The 19,409-nt window shown below is 44.9% G+C and overlaps 1 protein-coding gene across 4 annotated transcripts in view; it reads right to left on the bottom strand.

Moving 5' to 3' along the window:
• Nucleotides 1-16,605, bottom strand: part of LOC112255893 (zinc finger protein 185) — a 45,196-nt gene extending 28,591 nt beyond the window's left edge. Inside the window, exons 1-8 of one of the 4 annotated variants that reach the window (XM_042326030.1) lie at nucleotides 16,165-16,604; nucleotides 10,528-10,587; nucleotides 10,013-10,090; nucleotides 8,664-8,726; nucleotides 5,476-5,511; nucleotides 1,928-1,993; nucleotides 1,512-1,565; nucleotides 1,323-1,382 (exon numbers count right to left, since the gene is read on the bottom strand). In XM_042326030.1, the coding sequence (XP_042181964.1) occupies nucleotides 1,323-1,382; nucleotides 1,512-1,565; nucleotides 1,928-1,993; nucleotides 5,476-5,511; nucleotides 8,664-8,726; nucleotides 10,013-10,090; nucleotides 10,528-10,587; nucleotides 16,165-16,391 (644 nt within the window). In that variant the 5' untranslated portion in view covers nucleotides 16,392-16,604. Of the gene's footprint in view, nucleotides 1-1,322; nucleotides 1,383-1,511; nucleotides 1,566-1,927; nucleotides 1,994-5,475; nucleotides 5,512-8,663; nucleotides 8,727-10,012; nucleotides 10,091-10,527; nucleotides 10,588-16,164 lie in introns of all 4 variants that reach the window. The other 3 variants (XM_042326031.1, XM_042326032.1, XM_042326033.1) reach the window with 3 other exon arrangements.
• Between the last annotated feature and the right edge of the window lie 2,804 nt (nucleotides 16,606-19,409).

Raw genomic sequence — 19,409 nt, 5'->3', positions numbered from 1 at the left:
TGGAGGACAGAAACAGAGGCTGAGGGTGTTACCTGGAGGTTATAAACAGAGGCTGAGGGTGTTACTAATGGAGATTATAAACAGAGGCTGAGGGTGTTACTACTAGAGGACATAAACATAGGATGAGGGTGTTACTACTAGAGGACATAAACAGAGGCTGAGGGTGTTACTAATGGAGATAAAAAAACAGAGGCTGAGGTTTTTACCTGGAGGTTATAAACAGAGGCTGAGGGTGTTACTACTAGAGGTTATAAACAGAGGCTGGGGGTGTTACTACTAGAGGTTATAAACAGAGGCTGAGGGTGTTACTACTAGAGGTTATAAACAGAGGCTGGGGTGTTACTAATGGAGGTTATAAACAGAGGCTGAGGGTGTTACTACTAGAGGACAGAAAGAGGCTGGAGGTGTTACTACTAGAGGTTATAAACAGAGGCTGGGGGTGTTACTACTAGAGGTTATAAACAGAGGCTGGGGGTGTTACTACTAGAGGACAGAAAGAGGCTGGAGGTGTTACTAATGGAGGTTATAAACAGAGGCTGAGGGTGTTACTACTAGAGGACAGAAAGAGGCTGGAGGTGTTACTACTAGAGGTTATAAACAGAGGCTGGGGGTGTTACTACTAGAGGTTATAAACAGATGCTGGGGGTGTTACTAATGGAGGTTATAAACAGAGGCTGAGGGTGTTACTACTAGAGGTTATAAACAGAGGCTGGGGGTGTTACTAATGGAGGTTATAAACAGAGGCTGGGGGTGTTACTACTAGAGGACATAAACAGAGACTGGGGGTGTTACCTGATGGTTATAAACAGAGGCTGAGGGTGTTACTACTAGAGGTTATAAACAGAGGCTGGGGGTGTTACTAATGGAGGTTATAAACAGAGGCTGGGGGTGTTACTACTAGAGGACATAAACAGAGACTGGGGTGTTACCTGATGGTTATAAACAGAGGCTGAGGGTGTTACTACTAGAGGACATAAACATAGGCTGAGGGTGTTACTAATGGAGGTTATAAACAGAGGCTGAGGGTGTTACTAATGGAGGTTAAAAACAGAGGCTGAGGGTGTTACTACTAGAGATTATAAACAGAGGCTGAGGGTGTTACTAATGGAGGTTATAAACAGAGGCTGAGGGTGTTACTACAAGAAGTTATAAACAGAGGCTGGGGGTGTTACTACTAGAGGACATAAACAGAGGCTGAAGGGTGTTACCTGGAGGTTATAAACAGAGGCTGAGGGTGTTACTAATGGAGGTTATAAACAGAGGCTGAGGGTGTTACTACTAGAGGACAGAAAGAGGCTGTTTCTGAGGGTGTTTCTACTTACTGTTTCTGAACCGTAACCAGGGACACCTGTGGATCCTGCTCCTCAGGCTCCTCCTCCTCACTGAGATGAGAGAACATAACAGACTTTTAGTACTGGATGGTTGGGTGGTTTGACTTGTGCTTTGTTAGGAGCTTGGGAGGGGGCACTGTTGATGTGTATAAGTGATGATCTGTGAGGAGGTTCATTCACCTCTTGTCTGTGGTAGTGATAGGGTTGACGTCCCAGGACCTCTTCCACGTATGTCTGAAGAGAGAGAGGGGGGGGGACACACCACAGTTAGTCTGGAGACTGAGCTCAATTCAACATTGGAAGAGGTATGGGGTTTGCCAACAGACACTAGTATAAGATGCACACAGTGGAAGTAGACACTAGTGTAGGAAGCACACAGTGAAAACAGACACTAGTATAGGAAGCACACAGTGGAGACAGACGCTAGTGTAGGAAGCACATGGTGGAAACAGACACTAGTATAGGAAGAACACAGTGAAAACAGACACTAGTATAGGAAGCACACAGTGGAGACAGACGCTAGTGTAGGAAGCACATGGTGGAAACAGACACTAGTATAGGAAGAACACAGCGAAAACCGACTAACTTTCGAATACCTTGTTGTGTTCGTGTTGATGGGGATAAAGTCGTCTTCAAGGTCCTCCAACACATTTTCATTTACACTATAAAACAGAAAACAGATCATTTAAAGCTCTGACTCGTCTAACAGGTGTTCTCTCTCAGTAGACAGGTACAGTATATCTAACAGGTGTTCTCTCTCAGTAGACAGGTACAGTATATCTAACAGGTGGTCTCTCTCAGTAGACAGGTACAGTATATCTAACAGGTGTTCTCTCTCTCAGTAGACAGGTACAGTATATCTAACAGGTGTTCTCTCTCTCTCTCTCAGTAGACAGGTACAGTATATCTAACAGGTGTTCTCTCTCTCAGTAGACAGGTACAGTATATCTAACAGGTGTTCTCTCTCTCAGTAGACAGGTACAGTATATCTAACAGGTATTCTCTCTCTCAGTAGACAGGTAAAGTGTATCTAACAGGTGTTCTCTCTCAGTAGACAGGTACAGTATATCTAACAGGTGTTCTCTCTCAGTAGACAGGTACAGTATATCTAACAGGTGTTCTCTCTCTCTCTCTCTCTCAGTAGACAGGTACAGTATATCTAACAGGTGTTCTCTCTCAGTAGACAGGTACAGTATATCTAACAGGTGGTCTCTCTCAGTAGACAGGTACAGTATATCTAACAGGTGTTCTCTCTCTCAGTAGACAGGTACAGTATATCTAACAGGTGTTCTCTCTCAGTAGACAGGTACAGTATATCTAACAGGTGTTCTCTCTCTCAGTAGACAGGTACAGTATATCTAACAGGTGTTCTCTCTCTCAGTAGACAGGTACAGTATATCTAACAGGTGTTCTCTCTCTCAGTAGACAGGTACAGTATATCTAACAGGTGGTCTCTCTCAGTAGACAGGTACAGTATATCTAACAGGTGGTCTCTCTCAGTAGACAGGTACAGTATATCTAACAGGTGTTCTCTCTCAGTAGACAGGTACAGTATATCTAACAGGTGTTCTCTCTCTCAGTAGACAGGTACAGTATATCTAACAGGTGTTCTCTCTCTCAGTAGACTGGTACAGTATATCTAACAGGTGTTCTCTCTCTCAGTAGACAGGTACAGTATATCTAACAGGTGTTCTCTCTCAGTAGACAGGTACAGTATATCTAACAGGTGTTCTCTCTCAGTAGACAGGTACAGTATATCTAACAGGTGTTCTCTCTCAGTAGACAGGTACAGTATATCTAACAGGTGTTCTCTCTCAGTAGACAGGTACAGTATATCTAACAGGTGTTCTCTCTCAATAGACAGGTACAGTATATCTAACAGGTGTTCTCTCTCTCTCTCAGTAGACAGGTACAGTATATCTAACAGGTGTTCTCTCTCAGTAGACAGGTACAGTATATCTAACAGGTGTTCTCTCAGTAGACAGGTACAGTATATCTAACAGGTGTTCTCTCTCAGTAGACAGGTACAGTATATCTAACAGGTGGTCTCTCTCAGTAGACAGGTACAGTATATCTAACAGGTGGTCTCTCTCAGTAGACAGGTACAGTATATCTAACAGGTGTTCTCTCTCAGTAGACAGGTACAGTATATCTAACAGGTGTTCTCTCTCTCAGTAGACAGGTACAGTATATCTAACAGGTGTTCTCTCTCTCTCTCTCTCTCTCTCAGTAGACAGGTACAGTATATCTAACAGGTGTTCTCTCTCAGTAGACAGGTACAGTATATCTAACAGGTGTTCTCTCTCTCAGTAGACAGGTACAGTATATCTAACAGGTGGTCTCTCTCAGTAGACAGGTACAGTATATCTAACAGGTGTTCTCTCTCAGTAGACAGGTACAGTATATCTAACAGGTGTTCTCTCTCAGTAGACAGGTACAGTATATCTAACAGGTGTTCTCTCTCTCAGTAGACAGGTACAGTATATCTAACAGGTGGTCTCTCTCAGTAGACAGGTACAGTATATCTAACAGGTGGTCTCTCTAGGTAGACAGGTACAGTATATCTAACAGGTGGTCTCTCTCAGTAGACAGGTACAGTATATCTAACAGGTGGTCTCTCTCAGTAGACAGGTACAGTATATCTAACAGGTGTTCTCTCTCTCAGTAGACAGGTACAGTATATCTAACAGGTGGTCTCTCTCAGTAGACAGGTACAGTATATCTAACAGGTGGTCTCTCTCAGTAGACAGGTACAGTATATCTAACAGGTGTTCTCTCTCTCAGTAGACAGGTACAGTATATCTAACAGGTGGTCTCTCTCAGTAGACCAGTACAGTATATCTAACAGGTGTTCTCTCTCAGTAGACAGGTACAGTATATCTAACAGGTGTTCTCTCTCAGTAGACAGGTACAGTATATCTAACAGGTGGTCTCTCTCAGTAGACCAGTACAGTATATCTAACAGGTGTTCTCTCTCTCAGTAGACAGGTACAGTATATCTAACAGGTGTTCTCTCTCTCTCTCTCAGTAGACAGGTAAAGTGTATCTAACAGGTGTTCTCTCTCAGTAGACAGGTACAGTATATCTAACATGTGTTCTCTCTCTCAGTAGACAGGTACAGTATATCTAACAGGTGGTCTCTCTCAGTAGACAGGTACAGTATATCTAACAGGTGTTCTCTCTCTCAGTAGACAGGTACAGTATATCTAACAGGTGGTCTCTCTCAGTAGACAGGTACAGTATATCTAACAGGTGTTCTCTCTCTCAGTAGACAGGTACAGTATATCTAACAGGTGTTCTCTCTCAGTAGACAGGTACAGTATATCTAACAGGTGTTCTCTCTCAGTAGACAGGTACAGTATATCTAACAGGTGGTCTCTCTCAGTAGACAGGTACAGTATATCTAACAGGTGTTCTCTCTCTCAGTAGACAGGTACAGTATATCTAACAGGTGTTCTCTCTCTCAGTAGACAGGTACAGTATATCTAACAGGTGTTCTCTCTCTCTCTCTCAGTAGACAGGTACAGTATATCTAACAGGTGTTCTCTCTCTCAGTAGACAGGTACAGTATATCTAACAGGTGTTCTCTCTCTCAGTAGACAGGTACAGTATATCTAACAGGTGTTCTCTCTCTCTCTCTCAGTAGACAGGTACAGTATATCTAACAGGTGTTCTCTCTCTCAGTAGACAGGTACAGTATATCTAACAGGTGTTCTCTCTCTCAGTAGACAGGTACAGTATATCTAACAGGTGTTCTCTCTCTCAGTAGACAGGTACAGTATATCTAACAGGTGGTCTCTCTCAGTAGACAGGTACAGTATATCTAACAGGTGTTCTCTCTCAGTAGACAGGTACAGTATATCTAACAGGTGTTCTCTCTCAGTAGACAGGTACAGTATATCTAACAGGTGGTCTCTCTCAGTAGACAGGTACAGTATATCTAACAGGTGTTCTCTCTCAGTAGACAGGTACAGTATATCTAACAGGTGTTCTCTCTCTCAGTAGACAGGTACAGTATATCTAACAGGTGTTCTCTCTCTCAGTAGACTGGTACAGTATATCTAACAGGTGTTCTCTCTCTCAGTAGACAGGTACAGTATATCTAAGAGGTGTTCTCTCAGTAGACAGGTACAGTATATCTCACCTGGAGTCAGTACTAGGGGTTGGACTGTCAATATCTCTGTTGAAATAATATAATTATATGGTACTGTTAGAATGAAGCACATTGAAGTACAATAGTAATACATTTAGTAGTGGCAGGTAGTTGTAGTATATTTAGTTGCTGTAGGTGGTAGTAGATTTAGTTGTGGTAGTAGTAGTAGTAGTATATTTAGTTGCTGTAGGTGGTAGTTGTAGTAGATGTAGTTGTGGTAGTAGTAGTATATTTAGTTGTGGTAGGTGGTAGTAGATGTAGTTGTGGTAGTAGTAGTAGTAGTATATTTAGTTGCTGTAGGTGGTAGTTGTAGTAGATGTAGTTGTGGTAGGTGGTAGTAGTAGTATATTTAGTTGTGGTAGGTGGTAGTAGTAGTATATTTAGTTGTGGTAGGTGGTAGTAGATGTAGTTATGGTAGGTAGTAGTAGTAGTATATTTAGTTGCTGTAGGTGGTAGTTGTAGTAGATGTAGTTGTGGTAGGTGGTAGTAGTAGTATATTTAGTTGTGGTAGGTGGTAGTAGTAGTATATTTAGTTGTGGTAGGTGGTAATAGTAGTATATTTAGTTGTGGTAGGTGGTAGTAGTAGTATATTTAGTTGTGGTAGGTGGTAGTAGTAGTAGATTTAGTTGTGGTAGTAGTAGTATATTTAGTTGCTGTAGGTGGTAGTAGTAGTAGATTTAGTTGTGGTAGGTGGTAATAGTAGTAGATTTAGTTGTGGCAGGTAGTTGTAGTAGATGTAGTTGTGGTAGGTGGTAGTAGTAGTATATTTAGTTGTGGTAGGTGGTAGTAGATTTAGTTGTGGTAGTAGTAGTATATTTAGTTGCTGTAGGTGGTAGTAGTAGTATATTTAGTTGTGGTAGGTGGTAATAGTAGTAGATTTAGTTGTCGCAGGTAGTTGTAGTAGATTTAGTTGTGGTAGGTGGTAGTAGTAGTAGATTTAGTTGTGGCAGGTAGTTGTAGTAGATGTAGTTATGGTAGGTAGTAGTAGTAGTATATTTAGTTGTGGTAGGTGGTAGTAGATTTAGTTGTGGTAGTAGTAGTATATTTAGTTGCTGTAGGTGGTAGTAGTAGTAGATTTAGTTGTGGTAGGTGGTAATAGTAGTAGATTTAGTTGTGGCAGGTAGTTGTAGTAGATGTAGTTGTGGTAGGTGGTAGTAGTAGTATATTTAGTTGTGGTAGGTGGTAGTAGATTTAGTTGTGGTAGTAGTAGTATATTTAGTTGCAGTAGATGAAGTAGTAGTAGTAGATTTAGTAGTGGCAGGTAGTAGTGGTCGGTAGTAGTAGATTTACTAGTGGCAGTAGTAGTGGTGGGTAGTAGTAGATTTAGTAGTAGTAGTAGATTTAGTAGTGGCAGGTAGTAGAGTGGTAGGTACTAGTAGATTTACTAGTGGTAGGTAGTAGTATATTTAGTAGTAGTAGATTTAGTAGTAGTAGATTTAGTAGTGGCAGGTAGTAGATTTAGTAGTAGTAGATTTAGTAGTGGTAGGTAGTAGATTTAGTAGTAGTAGATTTAGTAGTGGTAGGTAGTCGTACATTTAGTAGTAGTAGTAGATTTAGTAGTGACAGGTCGTAGTTATTAGTAGTAGATTTAGTATTGAAAGGGATGGTAGATTTAGTAGTGACAGTTAGTGGTAGTAGTAGTAGTAAATAGTAGTAGATTTAGTAGTGGCAGGTAGTAGTAGTACTAGTAGATTTAGTAGTGGCAGGTTATAGTAGATTTAGTACTAGTCGATTTAGTAGTAGTAGTTGTAGACTTAGTAATGGTAGGTAGTAGTAGTACTAGTAGATTTAGTAGTACTAGTAGATTTAGTAGTGGCAGGTACTAGTAGATTTAGTAGTACTAGTAGATTTAGTAGTGGCAGGTACTCGTAGATTTAGTAGTGGCAGGTAATAGTAGTACTAGTAGATTTAGTAGTGGCATGTAGTAGTAGTACTAGTAGATTTAGCAGTACTAGTAGATTTAGAAGTGGCAGGTAGTAGTAGTAGATTTTTTAGTAGTATATTTAGTTGTGGTAGGTAGTCGTAATAGTAGATTTAGTTGTGGTAGGTAGTAGTAGTAGATTTAGTTGTGGTAGTAGTAGTAGATTTAGTAGTAATGGTAGGTAGTAGTAGATTTAGTAGTGGTAGGTAGTAGTAGATTTAGTAGTGGCAGGTCGTAGTAGTAGTAGATTTAGTAGTGACAGGTAGTTGTAGATTTAGTAGTGGCACGTCGTAGTAGTAGTAGATTTAGTAGTGGCAGGTCGTAGTAGTAGTAGATTTAGTAGTGACAGGTAGTTGTAGATTTAGTAGTGGCAGGTCGTAGTAGTAGTAGATTTAGTAGTGGCAGGTCGTAGTAGTAGTAGATTGAGTAGTGGCAAGTCGTAGTAGTAGTAGATTTAGTAGTGGCAGGTCGTAGTAGTAGTAGATTTAGTATTTGTAGTAGTAGACTTGAAAAACATTAGGCATTAGGAAAGACAACTGTTGTGTTATCAGACCGTGTGTGTGTGTGTGTGTGTGTGTGTGTGTGTGTGTGTGTCATACTACATATCCTAGAAGTGGGAGAGAATAGGGGGAGAGTGGAGAGGATAGGGGAGAGGGTAATGGATAGGGAGAGGATAGGAGGGGGAGAGGGGAAAGGGTAGAGGATAGAGGGAGATGATAGTGGAAAGGTTAGAGGATAGGGGGAGAGGTTATAGGGGAGAGGTTAGAGAGTAGAGGGAGAGGTTTGAGGGGAGAGGTTAGAGGGTAGAGAGATAGGGGGAGGTTAGAGGGAGAGGGAAGAAGTTAGAGGGTAGAGATGATATGAGGGTAGATGGAGAGGGTAGAGGGTAGAGATAGGGGAGAGGATAGAAGGGGAGAGGTTAAAAATTAGATGATAGGGGGAGGTTAGAGGGAGAGGGAAGAGGTTAGAGGGTAGAGATGATAGGAGGGTAGAGGGTAGAGGGTAGAGATAGGGGAGAGGATAGAAGGGGAGAGGCTAGAAGGTAGAGGTTAAAAATTAGATGATAGGGTGAGAGGTTAGAGGGAGAGGGAAGAGGTTAGAGGGTAGAGATGATAGGAGGGTAGAGGGTAGAGATAGGGGAGATGATAGGGGGAGAGGTTAGAGGGTAGGGAGAGAGGCTAGGGACTAAGGGGCTAGGGACTAAGGGTCTAGGGACTAAGGGGCTAGGGACTAGGGAGTAGGTCAATGTGGGACGTACCTGTGTGTGTCCTCTGGCTTCTCGTCTCTCGGCTCCTCCTCTTCGGACTCGGCATAACTGAGCCTGAGGGAGAGACAACCAGAGACACAGTTGCTGAGTAAAATGCCCCTTATTTATTTAATTTTTTATTTAACCTTTTATTTAACCAGGTAGGCCAGTGTAGAACAAGTTTTAATTTACAACTGCGACCTGGCCAAGATAAAGCAAAGCAGTGTGACAAAAACAACAACACAGAGTTACACATGGAATAAACAAACGTACAGTCAGTAACACAATGCTGGTCCATCAGACCCTAACTGCTGGTCCATCAGAACCACAGACACAGTTGGTCAGTAAATGACTCCCTAACCACTGGTCCATCAGAACCACAGACACAGCATTACACATGAAACAGGGTGGGTGGGTGGGTGGGTGGGTGGGTGGGTGGGTGGGTGGGTGGGTGGGTGGGTGGGTGGGTGGGTGGGTGGGTGGGTGGGTGGGTGGGTGGGTGGGTGGGTGGGTGGGTGGGTGGGTGGGTGGGTGGGTGGGTGGTGAGTGGTGAGTGGTGGTGGTGGTGGTGGTGAGTGAGTGAGTGGTGAGTGAGTGAGTGGTGGTGGTGTGAGTGGTGGTGAGTGGTGAGTGAGTGAGTGAGTGGTGAGTGGTGGTGAGTGGTGGTGGTGAGTGAGTGAGTGAGTGAGTGAGTGAGTGAGTGAACTGTGACTGACCCAAACTTAAGGAAAGCGTTGACTATGTACAGACTCAGTGAGCATGGCCTTGCTATTGACAAGGGCCCCGTAGGCAGACCTGGCTCTCAAGAGAAGACAAAATGAGGTGGAAACTGAGCTGCACTTCCTAACCTCCTGCCCAATGTATGATCATACTAGAGACACATATTTCCCTCAGATTACACAGTCCCACAAAGAATTTGAAAACAAACCCAATTTTGATCAACTCCCATATCTACTGGGTGAAATACCACAGTGTGACATCACAGCAGCAAGATTTGTGACCTGCTGCCACAAGAAAAGGGCAACCAGTGAAGAACAAACATCGTTGTAAATACAACCCGTATTTATGTTTATTTATTTTCCCATTTGTAATTTAACTATTTACACATAATATGACATTTGAAATGTCTTTATACTTTTGGAACTTTTGTGAGTGTAATGTTTACTGTATTTTTTTTGTATTGTTTATTTCACTTTTGTTTATCTATTTCACTTGCCTTGGCAATGTTGACATGTTTCCCATGCCAATAAAGCCCCATGAATTGAAATTGAGAGAGAGAAAGAGAGACACACACACACGTGCACTGTGGTGTATGGAGGAAAGAATGAGTGTCTGATATAAGGGGTCTCCTCTCTAACTACCTGTCTGATCCATAGAGAAGCTCCTGACTCCAAGATCCTGGGATGGGAGGGATGGGCTTTACCAACTCCTGTTCTAGACTACACAGAGGAGAAGAGAGGAGGAGAGGGGAGCAAAGAGAGGACAGGACAGGAAGAGAGAAGAGGAGGAGAAGAGAGGACAGGAATAGAGAAGAGGAGGAGAAGAGAGGACAGGAAGAGAGAAGAGGGGAGGGGAGAGGAGGGGAGGACAGGACAGGACAAGAGGAGAGAGGACAGGACAAGAGGAGAGAGGACAGGACAGGAAGAGAGAAGAGGGGAGCGAAGAGAGGACAGGAAGAGAGAAGAGGAGGAGAAGAGAGGACAGGACAGGAAGAGAGAAGAGGGGAGGGGAGAGGAGGGGAGGACAGGACAAGAGGAGAGAGGAGAGAGGAGGTGAGAAAATAGCATTAAAATGCTTCTAGTACCACCATGTGGCTGTGTGGATACATTGTATTAAATAACTTAATTTCAAAAGTAATAAACTATTTTGAACGAACCCGTTAGTGAGAGAGAGGAGATCATCAGTCATGAGCTGAGGGATCGGCTCACCATGCACTCTGTAGACAAGACAGGGAGGACTTGAATAGAAGAGCACAACGGTTTACATCTAACAAACTATTATAGCATCAACTGGCCTCTCTCTTTCTCTTTCTCTCTCTCTCTTCTCCCGACCTCTCTTTCTCTTTCTCTCTCTCTCTTCTCCCGACCTCTCTCTCTCTTTCTCTCTCTCTCTTCTCCCGACCTCTCTCTCTCTTCTCCCAACCTCTCTCTCTCTTTTCTCTCTCTCTTCTCCCGACCTCTCTCTCTCTTTCTCTCTCTCTCTCTTCTCCCGACCTCTCTCTCTCTTTCTCTCTCTCTCTTCTCCCGACCTCTCTCTCTCTTTTCTCTCTCTCTTCTCCCAACCTCTCTCTCTCTTCTCCCGACCTCTCTCTCTCTTTCTCTCTCTCTCTTCTCCCTCTCTCTCTCTCTCTCTTTCTCTCTCTCTCTTCTCCCGACCTCTCTCTCTCTTTCTCTCTCTCTTCTCCCGACCTCTCTCTCTCTCTCTTCTCCCGACCTCTCTCTCTTCTCCCGACCTCTCTCTCTCTTTCTCTCTCTCTCTTCTCCCGACCTCTCTCTCTCTTTCTCTCTCTCTCTTCTCCCGACCTCTCTCTCTCTCTTTCTCTCTCTCTCTCTTCTCCCGACCTCTCTCCCTCTTTCTCTCTCTCTCTTCTCCCGACCTCTCTCTCTCTTTCTCTCTCTCTCTCTTTCTCTCTCTCTCTTTCTTTCTCTCTCTCTCTCTCTCTTTCTCTCTCTCTCTCTTTCTCTCTCTCTCTCTTTCTCTCTCTCTCTTCTCCCGACCTCTCTCTCTTTCTCTCTCTCTTCTCCCGACCTCTCTCTCTCTTTCTCTCTCTCTTCTCCCGACCTCTCTCTCTCTTTCTCTCTCTCTTCTCCCGACCTCTCTCTCTCTTTCTCTCTCTCTCTTCTCCCGACCTCTCTCTCTCTTTCTCTCTCTCTTCTCCCGACCTCTCTCTCTCTTTCTCTCTCTCTCTTCTCCAGACCTCTCTCTCTCTTTCTCTCTCTCTCTTCTCCCGACCTCTCTCTCTCTTTTCTCTCTCTCTTCTCCCGACCTCTCTCTCTCTTTCTCTCTCTCTCTTCTCCCGACCTCTCTCTCTCTTTCTCTCTCTCTCTTCTCCCGACCTCTCTCTCTCTTTCTCTCTCTCTCTCTTTCTCTCTCTCTCTTCTCCCGACCTCTCTCTCTCTTTTCTCTCTCTCTTCTCCCGACCTCTCTCTCTCTTTCTCTCTCTCTCTTCTCCCGACCTCTCTCTCTCTTTCTCTCTCTCTCTTCTCCCGACCTCTCTCTCTCTTTTCTCTCTCTCTTCTCCCGACCTCTCTCTCTCTTCTCCCGACCTCTCTCTCTCTTTCTCTCTCTCTCTTCTCCCGACCTCTCTCTCTCTTTCTCTCTCTCTCTTCTCCCGACCTCTCTCTCTCTTTCTCTCTCTCTCTTCTCCCGACCTCTCTCTCTCTTTCTCTCTCTCTCTTCTCCCGACCTCTCTCTCTCTTTTCTCTCTCTCTTCTCCCGACCTCTCTCTCTCTTTTCTCTCTCTCTTCTCCCGACCTCTCTCTCTCTTTCTCTCTCTCTCTTCTCCCGACCTCTCTCTCTCTTTCTCTCTCTCTCTTCTCCCGACCTCTCTCTCTCTCTCTCTCTCTCTCTCTCTCTCTCTCTCTCTCTCTCTCTCTCTTCTCCCGACCTCTCTCTCTCTTTTCTCTCTCTCTCTCTCTCTCTCCCGACCTCTCTCTCTCTTTCTCTCTCTCTCTTCTCCCGACCTCTCTCTCTCTTTCTCTCTCTCTCTCTCCCGACCTCTCTCTCTCTTTCTCTCTCTCTCTCTTCTCCCGACCTCTCTCTTTCTTTCTCTCTCTCTTCTCCCGACCTCTCTCTCTCTTTTCTCTCTCTCTTCTCCCGACCTCTCTCTCTCTTTCTCTCTCTCTCTTCTCCCGACCTCTCTCTCTCTTTTCTCTCTCTCTCTCTCTCTCTCTCTCTCTCTCTCTCTCTCTTCTCCCGACCTCTCTCTCTCTTTCTCTCTCTCTCTCTCTTCTCCCGACCTCTCTCTCTCTTTCTCTCTCTCTCTTCTCCCGACCTCTCTCTCTCTTTCTCTCTCTCTCTTCTCCCGACCTCTCTCTCTCTTTCTCTCTCTCTCTCTCTCCCGACCTCTCTCTCTTTCTCTCTCTCTTCTCCCGACCTCTCTCTCTCTTTTCTCTCTCTCTTCTCCCGACCTCTCTCTCTCTTTCTCTCTCTCTCTTCTCCTGACCTCTCTCTCTCTTTTCTCTCTCTCTTCTCCCGACCTCTCTCTCTCTTTTCTCTCTCTCTTCTCCCGACCTCTCTCTCTCTTTCTCTCTCTCTCTTCTCCCGACCTCTCTCTCTCTTTCTCTCTCTCTTCTCCCGACCTCTCTCTTTCTCTCTCTCTCTCTCCCGACCTCTCTCTCTCTTTTCTCTCTCTCTTCTCCCGACCTCTCTCTCTCTCTCTCTTCTCCCGACCTCTCTCTCTCTTTCTCTCTCTCTCTTCTCCCGACCTCTCTCTCTCTTTTCTCTCTCTCTCTTCTCCCGACCTCTCTCTCTCTTTTCTCTCTCTCTTCTCCCGACCTCTCTCTCTCTTTCTCTCTCTCTCTTCTCCCGACCTCTCTCTCTCTTTTCTCTCTCTCTCTTCTCCCGACCTCTCTCTCTCTTTCTCTCTCTCTCTTCTCCCGACCTCTCTCTCTCTTTCGCTCTCTCTCTTCTCCTGACCTCTCTCTCTCTTTTCTCTCTCTCTTCTCCCGACCTCTCTCTCTCTTTCTCTCTCTCTCTTCTCCCGACCTCTCTCTCTCTTTCTCTCTCTCTTCTCCCGACCTCTCTCTTTCTCTCTCTCTCTTCTCCCGACCTCTCTCTCTCTTTTCTCTCTCTCTTCTCCCCGACCTCTCTCTCTCTCTCTCTCTCCCGACCTCTCTCTCTCTTTCTCTCTCTCTCTTCTCCCGACCTCTCTCTCTCTTTTCTCTCTCTCTCTTCTCCCGACCTCTCTCTCTCTTTTCTCTCTCTCTTCTCCCGACCTCTCTCTCTCTTTCTCTCTCTCTCTTCTCCCGACCTCTCTCTCTCTTTTCTCTCTCTCTCTTCTCCCGACCTCTCTCTCTCTTTCTCTCTCTCTCTTCTCCCGACCTCTCTCTCTCTTTCTCTCTCTCTCTTCTCCCGACCTCTCTCTCTCTTTTCTCTCTCTCTTCTCCCGACCTCTCTCTCTCTTTCTCTCTCTCTCTTCTCCCGACCTCTCTCTCTCTTTTCTCTCTCTCTTCTCCCGACCTCTCTCTCTCTTTTCTCTCTCTCTTCTCCCGACCTCTCTCTCTCTTTCTCTCTCTCTCTTCTCCCGACCTCTCTCTCTCTTTCTCTCTCTCTTCTCCCGACCTCTCTCTTTCTCTCTCTCTCTTCTCCTCCCGACCTCTCTCTCTCTTTTCTCTCTCTCTTCTCCCGACCTCTCTCTCTCTCTCTCTTCTCCCGACCTCTCTCTCTCTTTCTCTCTCTCTCTTCTCCCGACCTCTCTCTCTCTCTCTCTCTTCTCCCGACCTCTCTCTCTCTTTCTCTCTCTCTCTTCTCCCTCTCTCTCTCTCTCTTTTCTCTCTCTCTCTTCTCCCGACCTCTCTCTCTCTTTTCTCTCTCTCTTCTCCCGACCTCTCTCTCTCTTTTCTCTCTCTCTTAAGACCTGTGTAAGATCACATTTCATCCTGTGTGAAAGTTGACTGATCACTTCCTCTATTGGCTCTAGTGTAGGTACATCCCCAGCAGGATGGAGTTTACCAAACATTAACAACACCTGCTTTTTAATTGAGACATGGAATGTGTGTGTGGCATTCAGAGGGTGAATGGGCAAGACAAAAGATTTAAGTGCCTTTGAACGGGGTATAGTAGTAGGTGCCAGGTGCACCGGTTTGTGTCAAGAACTGCAACGCAGTTGGGTTTTCTGTTTCCTGTGTATATCAAGAATGTTCCACTCAACCCAAAATTACAACCAAATAATTGCAGCATTACCGCAAAAATGGAAGAGGCAAGTGGAAGGAGGAAAAAGTAAGGGACTCGTCACATAGTTCAAGTAACAGACACATCTCAACAGCAACTGTTCAGAGTTGACTGCGTGAATCAGGACTTCATGGTCGAATTGCTGCAAAGAAACCACTACTAAAGGACACCAATAAGAAGAAGAGACTTGCTTGGGCCAACAAATACGAGCATTGGACATTACACCGACGGAAATCTGTCCTTTGGTCTGACGAGTCCAAATGTGAGAATTTTGGTTCTAACCGTCATGTCTTTGTGAGACGCAGAGCAGGTGAACGGATGATCTCTGCATGTGTGGTTCCCACCGTGAAGCATGGAGGAGGAAGTGTGATGGTGCTTTGCTGGTGACACTGTCAGTGATTTATTTAGAATTCAAGGCACACATAATAACCAGCATGGCTACCACAGTATTCTGTAGCGATACACCTCCCATCTGGTTTGTGTTTAGTGGGATTATCATTTGTTTTTCAACAGGACAATGACCCAACACACCTCCATGCTGTGTAAGGGCTATTTGACCAAGAAGGACCTGGCCTCCACAATCCCCCGACCTCAACCCAATTGAGATGGTTTGAGATGAGTTGGACCGCAGAGAGAAGGAAAAGCAGCCAACAAGTGCTCAGCATATGTGGGAACTTCTTCAAGACTGTTAGAAAAGCACTCCAGGTGAAGCTGGTTGAGAGAATGCCAATGCAAAGCTGTCATCAAAGCAAAGGGTGGCTACTTTGAAGAATATCAAATATTTGTTTAACACTTTTTTGCTTACTACATGATTCCATATGTGTTATTTCATAGTTTTCTACAATGAGACGCACACACACATTATTCTACAATGTAGAAAATAGTGAAAATAAAGAAAAACCCTTGAATGAATAGCTGTGTCCAAACTTTTGACTGGTGCTGTATATATTTACAAGAAATATATATAAGGAATTGGAAATGATGCAGACAATTACATTGATGGAAGCTACAATCTATCTGCAATAATAAAGCTGATATACCCCTAAACATTTTTATTTATAAAAAAAACCCACAATGTATAAATAAAAAGAATGGTCCACCACCCAAAGGATCCAGTCAACTTGGCACAACTGTGGGAAGCATTGGAATCAATATGGGCCAGCTTTCCTGTGGAACCATTTTGACACCTTGTAGAGTCCATGCCCCACTCAATATTAGAAGGGTGTTCCTAATATTTTGTACACTCAGTGTAGAAGTACACAATGACAGCTGTCCCCAGGGGTGTACTCACTAGAAACCAAATGGGGGGAAAAAAGGGACTAAACAGGGAGGGACTAACCCAAATGTGTCCAATTAAAAAACACTCGTTTTCATTTGAAAAACATTTTGTTTTCATTTTTATATCGCCCACGATGACGTGAATGAGGAAGTCTCTCTCTCTGATGTTTCCTACCTGTCCTCTGGCTCTGCAGACTGTGGGCCTACTCTCACCTAGAGCCGTGTATAGCCTACCCATAATGTAAATACATGGCTCTGGTCTCAACACTACACACACTGTGGTGCAACATATCTGATCATTGTAATTCAAATGAATAGATACATTAATGAATCAATACTGTACCTGGATGAACCTGTGTCGAAGGAGATGAGTGTGTCAGACAGGGCTGTCAGTGTGTCCACTGGGGCAGGATTCTTCTTCACTGGGTTATATGGGACAGGGGACACTAATACAGAGGGGACTGGGGGGACGTCGTTCAACTGGACACCACTCTCTGGGGACAGTTTTTTCATCACCTCAACTTTCAACTCAGGAAGTGGAGTAGCCATTTTGGTACACCCTGGCTTCATGCCCTCATAAGGGCCAATCACTGCTGGGGTGTCAACTATGACGGGGGCTGGAAGGAGGACGTCTTTCACAGATATAGGAGAGAAGTCTTTCACAGAGACAGGAGAGACAACTTTCACAGAAACAGGAGAGACATCTTTCACAGAGACAGGAGAGACAGCTTTCACAGAGACAGGAGAGACAGCTTTCACAGAGACAGGAGAGACAGCTTTCAAGGAGACAGGAGAGATGTCTTTCACAGGGACAGGAGAGACAGCTTTCACAGAGACAGGAGAGACATCTTTCAAGGAGACAGGAGAGATGTCTTTCACAGGGACAGGAGAGACAGCTTTCACAGAGACAGGAGAGACATCTTTCACAGAGACAGGAGAGACGTCTTTCAGAGAGACAGGAGAGACAGTTTTCAGAGAGACAGGAGAGACCGTTTTCAGAGAGACAGGAGAGACATCTTTCACAGAGACAGGAGAGACAGCTTTCACAGAGACAGAAGAGACATCTTTCACAGATACAGGAGAGACGTCTTTCAGGGAGACAGGAGAGACATCTTTCACAGAGACAGGAGAGACAGCTTTCACAGAGACAGAAGAGACATCTTTCACAGATACAGGAGAGACGTCTTTCAGGGAGACAGGAGAGACATCTTTCACAGAGACAGGAGAGACGTCTTTCACAGAGACAGGAGAGACATCTTTCACAGAGACAGGAGAGACATCTTTCACAGAGACAGGAGAGACGTCTTTCACAGAGACAGGAGAGACGTCTTTCACAGAGACAGGAGAGACGTCTTTCACAGATGGAGCAGCTGGTTCTTTGGGGACAGAGGGAGTCTCAGTGAAGACAGAGTCGTCATTGTCTGTGATCACCACCCTTTAGACACACAAGAAACAACAAGACAGAAAAACTAAACATCTCCCGTCAAGCCTTTCATTTCAGAGTATCATCATCATTTTCCATGAGGAACAAAACAGGACAGTCCATTGAGAGGCATCAGTTACCTTTTAGCCACAAAAGATGAAACATCTGGGGTCAGGGAGGTTTCTAGTGGTTTCTCTGTAGAACTGTCAGGAGAACAGGAGATAAGATACAAACAGGGGAATAGAGAGATGGAGAGAGACAGATAACGAGAGAAAAAGATAGAGACCGAAATAGAGGAGAGAGAGAGAGGGAGAGGGAGATGGATATATAGCCAATCACATACTCGTATTTCTTGGCAGCTGAGAGGACATAGGAGCGTTGTCGGGCTGAAGAAGTCCTGAGCACATCCATGGCTGCTTCCTCCCTGATGGACAGATGGAGAGACACAGAGAGAGACAGAGAGAGAAAGTGAGAGAGAGAGAGAGAGAGACGCAGGAAGTAAAGAGAGAGGGGTAAAGAAAGAGATGAGACTTGTTTTCCTCAACGTCTATTTTCTGAGGTAAAATAAGAGTTTTGTAGACAGCATCTGAAATGGCACTCTGTTCCCTATATAGGGCCCAAAACAGTACAGGGCCCTGGTCAAAAGTACATCTCTATAAAGAGAACAGGGTGCCATTTGGGATACATTATGTGTGTCTTACCGTTTCTCCTTCTCCTCTGGGGAAAGCTGGTCCTCAGTTTGAACTGGGAGGTTTGAGGTGGGACGCACTGTGTGAGGAGCTCTGGAGGGAAGAACACATACACACAAACACTTATCAAACACATCCCCTTAAGTCACTACAGTTATCTCTCTGTTAATCCTTTACCACACACAGCGTCACACACTCAAGCACGTTCACTGAGTTTACTCATAAGAATTGCATAAGGTTTACTCACATTTTCTTGTAGCTCTCTGAAGGCCTCTTGGTGAAGCTGGATGTTGACACACTGCAAATAGAGGGACACCATGTAATCAAGCCATCTAACAGGGCATTGGTTGTCTGAACGATAGACTGATTACACTGCTGCCAGTTAGACCTCTGACATCACTGCTGCCAGTTAGACCTCTGACATCACTGCTGCCAGTTAGACCTCTGACGTCACTGCTGCCAGTTAGACCTCTGACATCACTGCTGCCAGTTAGACCTCTGACATCACTGCTGCCAGTTAGACCTCTGACATCACTGCTGCCAGTTAGACCTCTGACGTCACTGCTGCCAGTTAGACCTCTGACGTCACTGCTGCCAGTTAGACCTCTGACATCACTGCTGCCAGTTAGACCTCTGACATCACTGCTGCCAGTTAGACCTCTGACATCACTGCTGCCAGTTAGACCTCTGACATCACTGCTGCCAGTTAGACCTCTGACATCACTGCTGCCAGTTAGACCTCTGACATCACTGCTGCCAGTTAGACCTCTGACGTCACTGCTGCCAGTTAGACCTCTGACATCACTGCTGCCAGTTAGACCTCTGACATCACTGCTGCCAGTTAGACCTCTGACATTACTGCTGCCAGTTAGAGCTCTGACATTACTGCTGCCAGTTAGACCTCTGACATTACTGTTGCCAGTAGAGCTCTGACATCACTGCTGCCAGTTAGACCTCTGACATTACTGTTGCCAGTTAGAGCTCTGACATTACTGCTGCTAGTAGAGCTCTGACATTACTGCTGCCAGTAGAGCTCTGACATCACTGCTGCTAGTAGAGCTCTGACATTACTGCTGCCAGTAGAGCTCTGACATCACTGCTGCCAGTTAGACCTCTGACATTACTGTTGCCAGTTAGAGCTCTGACATTACTGCTGCAAATAGACACTAACATAACTTCTGCCAGTAGAGTTCTGACATTACTGCTGCCAATTAGAGCTCTGACATTACTGCTGCCAATTAGAGCTCTGACATTACTGCTGCCAATTAGAGCTCTGATATTACTGCTGCCAGTTAGACCTCTGACATCACTGCTGCCAGTTAGACCTCTGACATTACTGCTGCAAATTAGAGCTCTGATATTACTGCTGCCAGTATTTACCTCAAGCTATTGAATGTAGATGAGGTGGCAGCAGGCTTGGTGTCTGTCTTGGTGAAAATCCCTCTGAAAAAATGGAAAAGATTAGTCATTCACCTT

Source organism: Oncorhynchus tshawytscha, linkage group LG08, assembly GCF_018296145.1.
Source record: "Oncorhynchus tshawytscha isolate Ot180627B linkage group LG08, Otsh_v2.0, whole genome shotgun sequence".
NCBI classification, from domain to species: Eukaryota; Metazoa; Chordata; class Actinopteri; order Salmoniformes; family Salmonidae; genus Oncorhynchus; species Oncorhynchus tshawytscha.
The sequence above is the reverse complement of the archived record's forward strand: the minus strand, read 5'-3'. Positions and strand labels throughout refer to the sequence as shown.